Here is a 14,442-nt window from a genome sequence, read left to right as displayed (position 1 = left end):
TATGTATATATATATATATATGTATGTATATATATATATATGTATGTATGTATATATGTATGTATGTATGTATGTATGTATGTATGTATATGCATTTAATAAAAGTATTTACTTTGAGCATATTTAATTTATTTAGGTTTATAAAAATTGTTATGTTTTATGGGTTACCTTAGTATTATTACATGAGTATTGCAAATCTCTACTTTTAAGCTTAGACTTATGGGAATAACTATTTCTAAATATATAAGCATCATATAGATTCCCTTATCTGCATGAAATTCAAATATCCCAACTTGCTTACATGCATGGAAAACATTCACATAGCAGTCCAACTTGCTAGCTTGTATTTTGAAACTATTCTCGTAACAACCCTACGTGCTAACATGCATGGAAAAAAAAAAATCGGCCAACTTGTTAACATGCATGGAAAACATAAAATCATATGGGTACTTTAACATGAAATTTGAAATTAAGCATGCTAGCACATGGTTTCCCTAATATAAGTCATAAACCACTACATAGTAAGCAACATACATCACCTCTCAAACAATGTACATGTAACATACATCACCATATATCTAACTTATATGCAAACATAGATCACTACATTACCAATATACATGTAACTTACATCACCATATGACCAATGTGCATGCAGCTTACATAACCATATAATCAATTGTTCTATTGCGAAACATAGGAGTATCAATCACATGGAACTTACATGACACATAAGATGATCGGATGAACATTTTGCATGGAAAGGTAAAATATCACATGGATTTGAATAAAGTAAACACATAACAACATAGTTGTGCATGAAATAAACACATAACCATAGATGTACATCAAATAAACATATAATCACATAATTTTTCTAATAATAAACGTAGACCTAGCACATTAATATTTTAGCATGAGATAGAGCATAACACATATGGCTTTCTTACTTTTATGTAATATAGTATAAACCACATGAATTTGCTTGGAATAAACTTAATCCATATAGATTATACACAACAATAAGGTTTGCGTTGAAATACAACACTATATGATTCACTATTCCTTTTTTTTTTTATGGTAATGCTAACTCAGGTTAGGGTTGTTAGGGTTAGGAAGGAGAGGGGAGTTAGGGTTAGGAAGGAGAGGGCCATGGAATGGTTAGGCTTGAGTTAGGGTTAGGAATGAGGAATGGGTGCGGGTTAAAGGTTTGAAAATGAGAGAGTATTAGTGTCGTTAGACTCGGGTAGGGTTAGCAAATGAGAGATGAATTAGTATTGGACTCGGTTTGGTTGAGAAAGGGGAAGGAAAGGGGAGTGGGGCTCGGTTTAGGTGAGAAATGAAGAGGAAATGAGATTATGGCTCGAGTATGAGAGGGAAATGTGTGAGATAATAAAGGCAAGGGTTGGCCATGGTGAGAAACTGATAAGAGGGGGGAAATGGGGAGTGGAGTGAGTGTAGGTGTTGGTTTTAGGGAGAAATGGGGAGTAGAGTGAGTGTAGGTCTCGACTATGAGAGGGAAATGGGAAAAGATAAGGAGATAGACTAGGTTACGGCGAAATGTAGGAAGAAAATGAGAGATCCATTACAATTTCCTAATCTACATCATGCAAAATTCTCTTGAAATGAAAAGGGGTGAAGTGTATACCTTTGCTTGGATTTCCTTGGTGAATCTTTAATTGGATGATGGATTCTCCTTGTCTTCCTTGCTGAAAGTCTCGGTTCAGTGAAGGAATGAGTAAAAGAGAAGAAGAGAGGATAGGAGATGAGAGGGAGGGTTCGGTTGGATGGGGAGAAGAGAAGAGGGGCTTAGTTGTTTCGGGCAAGAGAGTAAAGTGAGAAGGGGTGGGAAATTTTTGAGTTTAAGAGAGGTTAGGGGGGAGAGGGCTGATACACCAAAATAATATGTTGTTTTAAGTGCTCATTTGCTTTTTTTTGGTGATATTGCACTTTAAAGAAGGGTATTTTCATTTTTTTGTTGCAGGTATATCATTTTTTGGCATTTCAAGCAAAAATGGCAAAAAGAACGAAATTTGGAGCTAAAACAACGAATTTTGGGATTTTGACGCATGATGCGCCAGAACAACGCATGATGCGTCTGATCAGTCGTCAGATCAGCACATGATGCGCTAAAATCCAGAGACTTTTTCAAATTAAGGCAGTTCGAGATGAATTTTTGCGCGAATTTCAAAAGGATACTTGTTCTACACACCTCTTGGAGTAATTCAATGCATCTAGACACTTTGGATGGTTTTTTTATGAAAGGATGTCTCTTGGATCAAATGACATATCTTTTGAATTTAAAATGGTTGACTTTTGGAGGGAATTTTGGAGGGAATTTTGAATTCTTTTCCAAAGGAGGCAGCCCAAAATAAAAGAAGAATTCTTCTCAATTGTCAAGTGTGTGGCGTGAGGGAGAGAGAAAGTGGGCGTGAGCTAAAGATAGAGAGAGGATGAGATTTTCTTCTAAAGTTGTAAGAAGAGAGAGAAGGTGAGAGATTTCTTCATTACACTTCTAAGAGAGATTTGAAATTGATTGTAAAGAGAGAAAGACTTAAAGAGAATTTCTAGAGATTTGCTTGAGAAAGATTGTGAGATAAGTTGTATTTTTTTTTCTTTTGTTTTTTAAACTTATTTTTATATATGAAATTCATGTTTTGTTGTATCTTTCTCATAAATCCTGAGTAGTTTTCTTTATTCTTCTCTCTACTTTGAGATATGATTTTGTGAAAAATAGATTTAGTTTTCCACAGTTTAAAATGATAATAATTTGTGATGATTTGAACTCCGATGTGATGATTTGAACTTATTTGAACTTTGATCTTTATTTACTTTTCGATATGGCCAATTGAAATGTTAAAACTTGTTGAGCGACATATATTTTTAAATGAGATATGATTTCTATAATATAGGGATAATCACATTTTATTTTATGGAAGAGTATATTAGTCAGGTGATTGGGTGCATTTAAATAGGGAAATATACATTATTGGATGCACAATTAGAGATTTTAAGGTGGCAGATTAAAATCTCGAATTTGGTCCAGTTGATTGGAAACTAATGCTAGATTGTTAGCCTTCAGGTGAGAAGGAAGTAGGGGGAGCTGTGGAGTGCCAGCCGGTATGCTCCCAGCCTAACCACGGAATTAGAGATCAAACTCTGGATTAGTCAATGTTCTTTATAGCACTCGGAAAAAGGGTAAAGAATAGAATTACTCCTATTCGGCACAAAACAGTTTATATATATATTTTCAAATAATTTTAATTTTTTCACAATCCATATACTCATTATAAAGGCGAATGATGCTTTCTTAAATTTGAATTTTCTGTCACAACAAAAACTTTACTTAATTTTCGTAATTTTACTTTTAAAAATTTAGTATTTAGTTTAGTTTAACTTTTGTAGTCTTGCATTTGCATTTTAATTAGCATTCATTTGAGTAATTAATTTTCAAACTTCGTACTTTACTTTACTTTTATTTTTTTTTAATTTTAGATTATAAAATAATTTTCATAATTTATTTTTAGGATTTTTCAATTTCCCTGTGGGATCGATATCTAGGACTCCATTAGAGTTCTTTATTACTCGAGCGATACATATACTTGCGTTGATTTTAAAGGTGATTTGACAGTTTAAAAGAGTTTTAAAAGATAAATTATTTTCATAAAAAGTATTTTTGTTGGGAATATATTACATATTTATTATATATCTGCCGTGTCAACTTCATAACTCCTGACACAAAAAAAAAACCCGCATCAGGGGCCGGCGAGGGCGCAGGTTATTGGGGAGTTGGAGGGAATTTTGAATTTGAAATGGGTGGTTAGGGCAAAAATTACAAACCCTAACTCTTTTTAAATAAGAAAATGCAAGGAATCTAGTACTGCAATGAGTTTTGAAAAATATTCGCCTCTAGCTCAAGATATTTCGATTTAAAGTGGCTATGTGGTTATGAGCAAACTTTTGACTTTAGCTTTTTTGAGAGAAAATATAAGGAATTTGGTGGTGCAAATGGTTTTAGTCAAAGTGAGCCCCATCTCTAAATTTTTCAAGTCAAAGTATGGGCCTCACCATAGGAGGGAAAATTTTAGTGGATTTTGAGTTAGAGCTTTTGATGGGTTTTAATGGATTAAATTAAGTGTTTTTAGCTCATTTTTATTTTTGTTGAAGCTTGATTTTAATTTGAGTTTATTTTGATTTAATTATGAGAGTCATACTTTTTATTATTGAATTTATCGTCCAAATTATTGTAGGCTTAATGGGGCCCCAAACATAGTCAAATTTGAGCATGGAGGGGTTTATTTGAAAGCTTTCAACAATCCTAACGCACTCACCAGGTCCGTTTTGAAAAATAATTATTTGTTGAAAAATTCTTATATGAGATCATTTTTCATGCATGAAAACCCAAATTGAAAAGTTTTACATAGAAAAGGTGACTAACAACGCCCGAATTTATTTGCATGCTCCTCATACGTGATTATAAGCATTATGCAACTTAGAGAATATAATTTTGATTGTCGGATTAGCCTGTTGAGAAAATAATGATTTCATAGTGTATTAAACACTATGCTTAAAAACTTTTAAGTGAAGAGTTTTATGTAAAATAATATCATACTATCTTAAATTGTATCATATGATAACTTATTTGTATGGTTTTTATATGTGATAATAAACATCATGCAACTTTCAAAATGAAGTTTCAAGCCCTACGATAATCTGTGGAAAAAGCGATAACTTTAGGGATGGGTTGACTGAAAAGTAACGTCAATAGTGGCATTATGAACTGGCAGAGCGGCGTTGTCCCGGTGGCACTGAGATGCTAAAAAAGTAGCACAATAAAAATTTGTTTCACGCATTGCGACACGAGAATTTTTGCCACAATGCCAAGTTTCCTATTTTCTTCTCATATCTGGTCAATGCTAACACTACAGCGTTACTGCCATAAGGCTGTAGTGCTTGATTTCTAGCTTTGCATTGCTAAAAATTGGAGCCGTGATGCCATACTCTCTAGTTTCTCCATAAAATTGATCATCAGCTCTCTACTTTTTGCTCCAAAATGGCACCATTCAGTGTTGCAATGCTAGGTAACTAGCGCATAGTGCCATCCTTCAAAATCTATTGTTGTTTTATTTTTCAACCTACGATAGTTTTGTATAAAAAATACCTATTTAGTGTAATAAACTTGAAAAGTAACCTAATTTTAGCATATTTCAACTTATAATTTTTATTCGCTCCTATTTAACAAATAACTCTTAAGAAGCTTAAGTGCCCCAAAACCTTTAGCCTTCCTTGTGTGGAGCATATTTGAAGAAATTTTTTGCTACTATCCATCTCTCTTGGTCACATGACGACAATTTTAAGCCTCGATAAGATCCCATGACATTTCTCGCTAAAAATTTTAGTGCTTTTCTCTAAGATAATATTGACAGGATTTTCTCTCATTATCTCAATGGAATTGCCTAATTCTGTAAACTATCATATTGGTATGTTAAACTAGGATTTTATTAGTAGATTTAGCAATCCTCCACCATGAGAGAGTATATTTTACTTTATATCTTTCTTATGCTCAAACTGGAAAGGAATAACACAAGATAGACAATTTTTTCTGAATGAAGATTTTGATTGATGACAAAATTTAACTTTTAAATCTACTCCATCTTTTCCCAACTAGACTTGTTTGGCTAAACACAACCTCTAATTTCGATTAGGTTACTGATTGTGCCCGATGTTTTACCCCTGATAGCATTACAACTTTAGTAATGATGATAAATGCCAATTTTCTAGTAGTTATTTAACATGATGATGGTTTTTTCATATTGAACCAAACCTCTTAAATCTATGTTGAAAGCATCGCTACCACAACCTCATTTGATTAGGCTTGATGTTAAGCTTCGGCCTTTTTTTGGTAAGTCGAGTGAGAACATCAGAATGATTAGGAGTGCTAAAGGCTTTAGACTTAATGAGTTTTAGTCATGGCCAAATTTTATTTATGGCTGGACGGAATACTTGGTCTCGAGTTTTTGCATCATTTTCCTCCTGCTTCTTAGTCTTTTATCTGCGAATGGTCAATTTTGCTTTTTATCTGAGTAGTTTCTTCTATTATTTCCTCCAAAAAGGTTGGGAATTTAGAAGATCGCCTTTGGCTAAAATAGAATAGACCTCAATAGACCATTGGTGGCTGTTACGGTTAAACCATTTGAGCCTTTATGATATTACCTTGCAATCGTGGCAATATCACCCATAGTCTTGTTTGAGTGACTATAAGGAGCTTATCGTTTGGTTGTGCATAGCTACCAATGTCTTTGAATATAGATTTCTTCTTTTTGGTCATCAATCATTTGCCTCTACTCCTAGAAGATCACAACAATTGCGTCTAATTTCTTTTCTTGGTCGGATCATGCCTTATGCTTACATCATGTCTGCTACTTGGGATGGACTTGATAGGAATCATCGTAGAGATTAGGGCAAAGCGTCAATTTTTATATCACCAAAGCAAAGAACAAAACTTTAATACATAAAGGATAAACATCTCTAATTTGAGAGGCAAGCAAACTATCTCAAACTCTAACCCTATGACAATAATCTCATCACACCAACCCTAAACATACTAAGAGTTATTTATACCAAACAATAATAATCATTAAATTATCAAATTGCCCTTTTAGCCTTTCACCTAAAATAAGTCTTCAAATTATTTGACAGATTTGGTGTGGCGAAAATCATCGTCGGCGCTAGTCTAACATTAACTCATCTCCTAATAAGACATCTTGTCCTCAAAGTGGAAAAGAGAAAATTGCTGCCAGATGAAGTGGTACGACTCCCATGTGGCATAATAATTTGGTAACCCGGTCTATTTAATCCATATTATTTTCCCACCTATCGTTTTCTAATGCGCCCTTTTTAGCTCCATTGGCTCTAAAGTAACTTCAATATCTTCAGTTAGGGTAGGGAGAGTGAATAAGAGGGTGCATTATCACCAACAACACAGCTCAACTGCGACACATGGAACACTAGATGAAGTGTCGACGAAGGCGACAATTTTAAACGATAAGCCACTCACCAATGCACTCTGTGATCTTATAAGGATTGAAATAGCATGGGGGAGAGCTTATTTCTGCATCTGGGCAATATCTTCTGTCGATGGGGCCATAATTTTAGATACACCCTATCTTCTATCGTAAACTGCACATCCCTTTGATGTTTGTTGGCTTATTTCTTCATAAGTTGTACTTTTAATAAACTTCTCATTTATTCTACCAACATTTTGTCCCTGTTCTATGTACTGGTCCATCAGAGACACCAAGGTAGTATGTGTCTATAATGTACCAAATGAGGCGGATCGCAACCATATACGATTTTAAAAGGTGTAGTCTGAGCTGTATGATATGATGTGTTGTACCAATACTCTGCCCAGGATAACAATTTAGCTCATTGCTTAGGTGAGTCAAATACAAAGCAACGCAAATACGTCTACACATTTTGATTAACAACTTCTGATTGTCCATCAGTCTGTGGGTAATATGCAACATTTTCTTCAATACATCCCCTCGCATTCTAAATAGCTCCCTCCAAAAGTGATTCAAGAAGACCTTGTCTCGATTTGAGACCATCAATTTTGGGATCTCATGCAAACAGAAAATCTCTCATATGAGGACAGATGCGATAGAAACAACAATGTAGGGTTGACGTAGAGGAATAAATAGCGCATAGCTGCTCAACCTCTCCACCACTACAAAGATGACTGTAAACCATTCCGATCGAGGTAAGCCTTTGATGAAATCCATTGTCACATCCTCCCATACCTTCTCCGTAATGCTAGAGGTTGTAGCAACCCCCCAGGCGCTAGCGACATGTCATTGGCACACATCACTCATTGAGATCATGCCCTCCACATCCTTTCTCATTTCCACCAAATACAATTTTGTTGATATCTTTCGGTTTGTCTTGAAAACACCTGAATCTCTCATATGAAGACAGTTGCAATAGAACCAACAGTAGGGATGATGTAGAGGTATAAACTACGCATATCTGCTCAACCTCTCCACCACTAAAAAGATGACTGTAAATTCTTCTAGTTGAGGTAATCCTTTGATGAAATCCATTGTCAAATCCTCCCATACCTTCTTCGTTATGCTAGAGGTTGTAGCAACCCCCAAAGCGCAAGCGTCATGTACATGTGCCTTTGGCACACATCACGCCTTGATATCATGCCCTCCACATCCATTCTCATTTCCACCCAACACAATTCTGTTGTTATCTTTCGACATGTCTTGAACACACCTAAATGAACCCCCCCCCCCAATAGCGTTACTCCTAAAATGACTTTGTAATGTGTCTTGACTTTCGGGGTAATACATAGCATCCCTAGTATAGTAAACGTTGGCCATTCAGTCACTAGGATAATTGTTCTCGTCATTCGATAATGTTGATCAAATCTGAACCAATTCCTTATCCACTTCACTCTCTTACCTCAGGACCTCCCAATCTATGACCAACGAGACTGACAATGCCAGCAATTGAGGTTCGCCCATCTGATGTGATAGGGCATCAACAACCTCATTTTCTAATCTCGATGATACTGAATCTCAAATTCATACCCCAATAGCTTAGGCAACCATATATGATGTTTCTCAGTCATCATCAGTTGTTCCAATAGAAATTTGAGACTGCCATAATCCATGCATGCTATAAAATGCCACTCCAACAAAATACTGACACAATTTTTTAATAGCTGACACAATTTCCATTAGCTCCCACTCATAACTGATTTGAATCAGTTCTTGTAGTCAACACTTGACTAAAATAAGCGACGGGCTATTGACATTGCATGAGAACTGCACCTAAACCATAGCCTGAAGCATCCATCTCTACAATGAACGGATGGCTGAAGTCTTGTATGCCAAAACAAGTATACTCATCATAGCCTTCTTTAACTTTTCAAAAACCTGGGTCGCCGCTTCTCCCCATTGAAAGTTATTCTTCTTTAATTGCTCCATCAATGGCTAGGCAATCGAGTTGTAACCCTTCATAAACTTTGGATTCAATAATACCATGTAAGTCCTAGAAAACCTTTCAACTCCTTTAAGGTCTCAAGTAGTGGACAATCCAACATAGCCACCACCTTCAATTGGTCTGCCGACATTTTTGTAGGTGGCACCACTTGTCTTAAGCACTTCACATTTGATTGGGCAAATGAACACTTCTTCAAGTTAGCATAAAGCTGGTGTTCATCAAGTACCGTCAACGCCTTCAAGTGATAAAGGTGGTCTTCCAAGGGACCACTGTACACTAGGATACCGTTAAAGAACACTAACACAAACCTCTAGAGCAATGAACGAACACCTTGTTTACCGTGATTAAAATGTAGTTGGGGCTTTGGTGAGCCCGAATGACATAACCAAAAAGTTATAGTGACCCTTATGGATTCGAAAAGCAGTCTTTTGCATGCCTGTTGATTTCGAATCAATCTTGAAAAATACTGCAGCCACAAACAATCCGTCCAAAAGCTCAACAATCACCAAGATGAGAAATTTGTTAGGTATTGTTTTCTTATTCACTACCATGTAATCCACACAGAAATGTCAACTCTCATCCTTCTTACCTAGCAAGATCGAACTTGAAAAGGGGCTCACACTAGGCTATTTGATTCTTGCCTCCAATATTTCTCAGATTAATCTATCGATCTCATCCTTTTTCACCTAAAGGTAGCGGTATGGACACACATTATCTGGAGGAGTCACTAGTTTCAAGGTTCTTGCATGCTCGTGTTCTCTTCGAGAAGGTAATCCATGTGGTGACTGGAAAACTTTTGCAAATTATTATAAAAGTTGTTGAACTTGTGTCAGAATCTCTACCAACTCTATATCTTGTACCTCTTCCATGCTATGCAATTCAATTAAAAATCCCAAACCAGGGTTATGAATTGCTCTAATCATGGCCTTGAGTGTCACTAATCTCTTGCACAAACTCGGGTCAATGCGAAGCAATACCTTCGCTTCTCTCGTGATACTCCATTATTAGGAGTTTCCAATTTATTATCATTTCTCCTAAGGACTGCAACTATTTCATGCCTAATATTACATAAGTGCTCCCTAAATCCAAGAGAAGAAAATCCTCTACCACCTGTGAATACGTTGTGTTGTCAAAATCAGCCCTGTACAAATTCCTTTACTTTTTTTTCGCATGTCCCGTCCCCATTATTACTCCAAAGTTTCTTGTATCAACCATCTTAAGCCCTAATTGCTTTGCTACTTGAGTGGAGATGAAATTGTGGGTGACCACGCTATCTACTAACATCATTACATCCTATTTCCTGATTTTTCCATCAAGTTTCGCAGTGTGGTTTGGTGTGAACCCCCCCCCGTTCTCAAAGAGACTTCTGTCGCATCCAAGTGAGGGCGTTCCTACTCCACCACATTCTCCTCTATTTCTTCCTCCACGACCTCCTCTTTGTCTCACACTAAGGGTCTGTTTGGGGTAATTGCAGTTGTTTGAAGAAGTAGCTGTGAAGCTACTAAAGAAGAAACTGTTGTTTAAAAAGCTGTAATGACTATTACGGAAAAAAAAAAGCCAAACCGCAGCTTTCTAGCAATCACCGCAGATGGCCAAGTCTGGTGGCAAATGCAGCTTTTAGGTGCAGCTTTTTGAAGATGCAGTCAAAACACAGTTCAACCAAATAGGAAAAACTGCGGTGCGCTACCGCATCACCACCACACTGCTGCCCCAAACACATCACCCTAAGAGAATCTGTAATGTATAATACTTGCATTAATGCCCTGAAGCAAAATTGTCTTTGCATCGAAAACATAGCCCATTAGCTCGCTTTTCTTTAATCTCTTTCTTTGTACGTTGTTTGTATGTCGCCTGGTAGCCCATTATTCCTGTCCCGTGAAGCCTCTTTCTGGAATCCCACTGTTTGAGTTTTTTGTATCATCATAGTTGTAGCATTTCAGTGTGGCGCTCCACTTGTGCTACTCCTATTAGCCCATTCCACTGTATTTTTATATATAACTAACTACCCTAATTCCATAGTTTCTCCCAATCCTCGTTGTCTTAGTAGACAAAGTGCTACTCGAATCTCTGGCTTAAACCCTTGCTTGAAGTTTCCCTCCAACACTTCTTTTGATATCCCTCTCAAATGGCCTGATAGCATCTCAAATTTCTTTCATTACTCCATGACAGACCCTTCTTGGACTAGTGCAAAAAACTAATCGTATAAATCCCCCTACCATGTGGTTCTTAAACATTCCAATAATCGGTCCTTGAATTCCTCCCATGTTCTGATTGGTGGGCATTGTTCCCTTCATTGATACCAAGCTAGAGCCTTCCCTTTCAAACACATGACCGTCTCCATTAATTTTTCTTCCTCTATTAGCTCATTAATAGGAAGGTATCTTTAAAATCAATAAACTCACCCATAAGCATCCTCTTCTTCAAAGATTCACATTTTCAACTCCCATATGCGTGAGTCTTCTCTCTAGTTTTCATGCCTGAAGTTTATTCCACTCATGAAGCGGGGGATGGGCTCCCTTTCTCGACCTCTAATTATTTACTTTCTTCCATAAGTTTGGCTTGCCCAATAATCATGTTGTCAATCTTCATAGAATCCTAAATATCCTTCCGCCCGATAAGCTGCTACAACAAAAGGCACTAACACTATCAGGTGCAACCCTTAGCTAGTGTTCCATCCCACCAAATGGACCACTACCTCTGTTGTTGCCATTTTCAGTCTCTTGTTGCTCTCAAATCATTATCCATTCCAGAACCATCCCTAGCTAGTACAATTCTTATAAATACTCCTGACCTTTTCAATGTATTACATGATAGAGAGAAGAACTCAAGCCCAAATATTATATCAAATAGTGTACGAAAGTATGGTTGGGGAATGGGAGAGCTTTTATGACTTCCCATCTTATTAGTGAAATCGTTCTCCTCTATTTATTGTGGCATATGCCACAATGTTGAACCATTTAAAATATATTGTGTCGTCTCCTCTTTTTCTCCTGTAGTGACCAAGCCTGCCCTCTGATCTTGCTTGATGAATTAATTTACTCCAACTTGATCTCAATCATATCTATTATTCTCTTTGACCAATATAACTGTTCATAGCTGCTAGATCAAAATTCATTTTGAAAAACATTACAAGAGCTGAATTTTTATTGGAAGTGATTATAAAAATTTAAATTGATTTAAATTACTATACTACCCACTTGATTAATGGCGTGGATGCTTCTGGTGTTTACTAGAATTACCACATTTTAATCACTCGACCATTTCGCCCGTTATTTAGGCATCATCATGGTCAATTTCTTTACTATTTCCAAGCGCCTGGCAAGATGATTCTTGGCAAACCCAGACTCTCCCTTTTTCATTTGTTTGCCAGCCAGCTCAAGCAAATGAACCATTGCCACAATATTAATTTTTCCTGGGATCCACTCATAACTTCTATTAGATACCTCGTCCAAGAGCTGAAGTATTCTATCCCTATCATCGTCACTGAAGCCTAAACCCTTATCTACTTTAATCCTTTCATTTGCGCCATCGTAGAAGATGAGGAAGCCCTTTTGCCTCCTGTGCTAAAACCATCATCCTTGCAGGCGCTGCCATTTGAACTGCTGCATATATAACCTTTTTCTACTCTAGCCTTCATATTTTCCTCTGTACTGCTCTTAAATCACTGACACTTTCATCTTTCGAATTAGCTATTAATTTTAATGGACTAAGTGGACATGGAATAAGCAGGGAGATTCAGGGAGGAAGAAGTTGTGCATGCATGCTGGTAAATTAAAGTTGCTCAAAAGTGTCCTTTCATAAAGTTTTAGAGTGAGGAAAATGCATAATGTCTCATCAATGTGTCCAGTAGTTCGAATTATGTTTTAGTTGGCTTGGGAACTTTACTAGCTGGATTTAAGGCATATTTCTAAAGGAGCTAATTTAATACCAATTCATAGATTGGTCTTGCCTTTCAGAATGTAGACCATATTTAGTTTCTTTGTTTTTAGACTGGAGGAAACTTTCTAGATAGTTTGAAAGTTGTGGCATGCTATCCACATGTTTACCGGCTAGCTGGTCTTCTGGAAATTATGCCAAAGATTAATGCTTGTTTTACTCTGAGGAATAACTTTTATAATGTCATGAATTGTTAATTACGGTTGAAAGTAGTTTATTTTTCATTTCGCCTGAGTTTTGTGATTAACATATATTTACAAGGACTGAGTTTACCCACTGCAGCTCGCAGATGTCTGGTCCTGTGGAGTAACTCTTTATGTTATGCTGGTGGGAGCTTACCCGTTTGAAGATCCAGATGATCCCAAAAACTTCAGAAAAACTATTGGAGTAAAGACTCAATAATACCACTAATGGTGTTTTTTTTTTTAATTATCTATTTCAAGATCATGATAATTGTTTATCACTACAAAGCATGGGAAACGTCATTTAATGATTTCGTTTTGCCACTAAACTTTGTTGCATCTGATTCTGAACTGCAGAGAATCATGTCAGTACAGTACAGGATACCTGATCACGTCCACATATCCCAGGACTGTAGGCATCTTCTCTCCCAAATCTTTGTTGCCAACCCAATTAAGGCATTTCCTTGAACTTTGTGACTGCTTATATTTTGAAATTATATGTAAAATGCTGAGTAATTTGCTCTTCCATTGTTTAAGAGGATAACCATAAGCGAGATAAAGAAACTACCATGGTTCCTGAAGAACTTACCCAGGGAGCTGACTGAAATAGCACAGGCAGTGTATTACAAGAGGGATAACAGTGCGCCGACCTATTCTCTTCAGAGCATTGAGGACATCATGGAGATTGTTAAGGATGCGAAGAATCTGCCTCTCGTAAACCCTCCGGTTTCGGAATGGTTTGAAGATGATGAGGAAGGAGAAACCAATGGCAGAGAGGAAGAGGAAGATGAGTATGAGAAGCAGGTGAAGGAAGTCCAAGCTAGTGGTGAATATGTAATTAGTTGATATAAGAACCAAAGTGCATTCATGTTTTTTGTATCGTTTTTTTTGTGAATTCAATAATATTCATGTTGCTATTGTCTGGATTTGCTGTTTGATTATCCACAGAAGGTTCCATTACATTCTGGGATTCCTAATGATAACAATTTGAAGTTGTTAGAACGGGCATGTAGGGACAAGTGATAGGAAAAGGTACTAAAAATTTTCTATGTTCTGAGTTGCATATATAAATACATGAGGCACGTAGCTATTCATTAAAAAAAAAATAATAATAATAAAAATAAAATAAAATAAAAAGAATTTTACATACATAGCATCCAATTCTAATGCTTTTTTGTCTCACCCAAAAAAAAAACGATTTTTTACACCCTAAGCACCCCAAACCTATGTGTAAAAAGGTGAACTATTTCTACCTTTTAATACATAGGAAAGGATGTTTTTAGGTGTAAAAATTAAATTTTAGGTGTCAGATAAA

At 36.4% G+C, this 14,442-nt stretch overlaps 1 protein-coding gene across 2 annotated transcripts in view; it reads left to right on the top strand.

The window, feature by feature from the left end:
• Positions 1–14,181, top strand: part of LOC110018107 (serine/threonine-protein kinase SAPK7-like) — a 31,323-nt gene extending 17,142 nt beyond the window's left edge. For both annotated transcript variants that reach the window (XM_020715348.1, XM_020715347.1), the window contains 3 exons: positions 13,228–13,332; positions 13,485–13,583; positions 13,665–14,181. In XM_020715348.1, the coding sequence (XP_020571007.1) occupies positions 13,228–13,332; positions 13,485–13,583; positions 13,665–13,973 (513 nt within the window). In that variant the 3' untranslated portion in view covers positions 13,974–14,181. The remainder of the gene's footprint in view (positions 1–13,227; positions 13,333–13,484; positions 13,584–13,664) is intronic.
• Positions 14,182–14,442: the final 261 nt, after the last annotated feature.

Source organism: Phalaenopsis equestris, unplaced genomic scaffold (assembly GCF_001263595.1).
Source record: "Phalaenopsis equestris unplaced genomic scaffold, ASM126359v1 Scaffold000002, whole genome shotgun sequence".
In the NCBI taxonomy this organism is placed as follows: Eukaryota; Viridiplantae; Streptophyta; class Magnoliopsida; order Asparagales; family Orchidaceae; genus Phalaenopsis; species Phalaenopsis equestris.
This window is presented reverse-complemented; position numbering and strand designations above follow the sequence as displayed.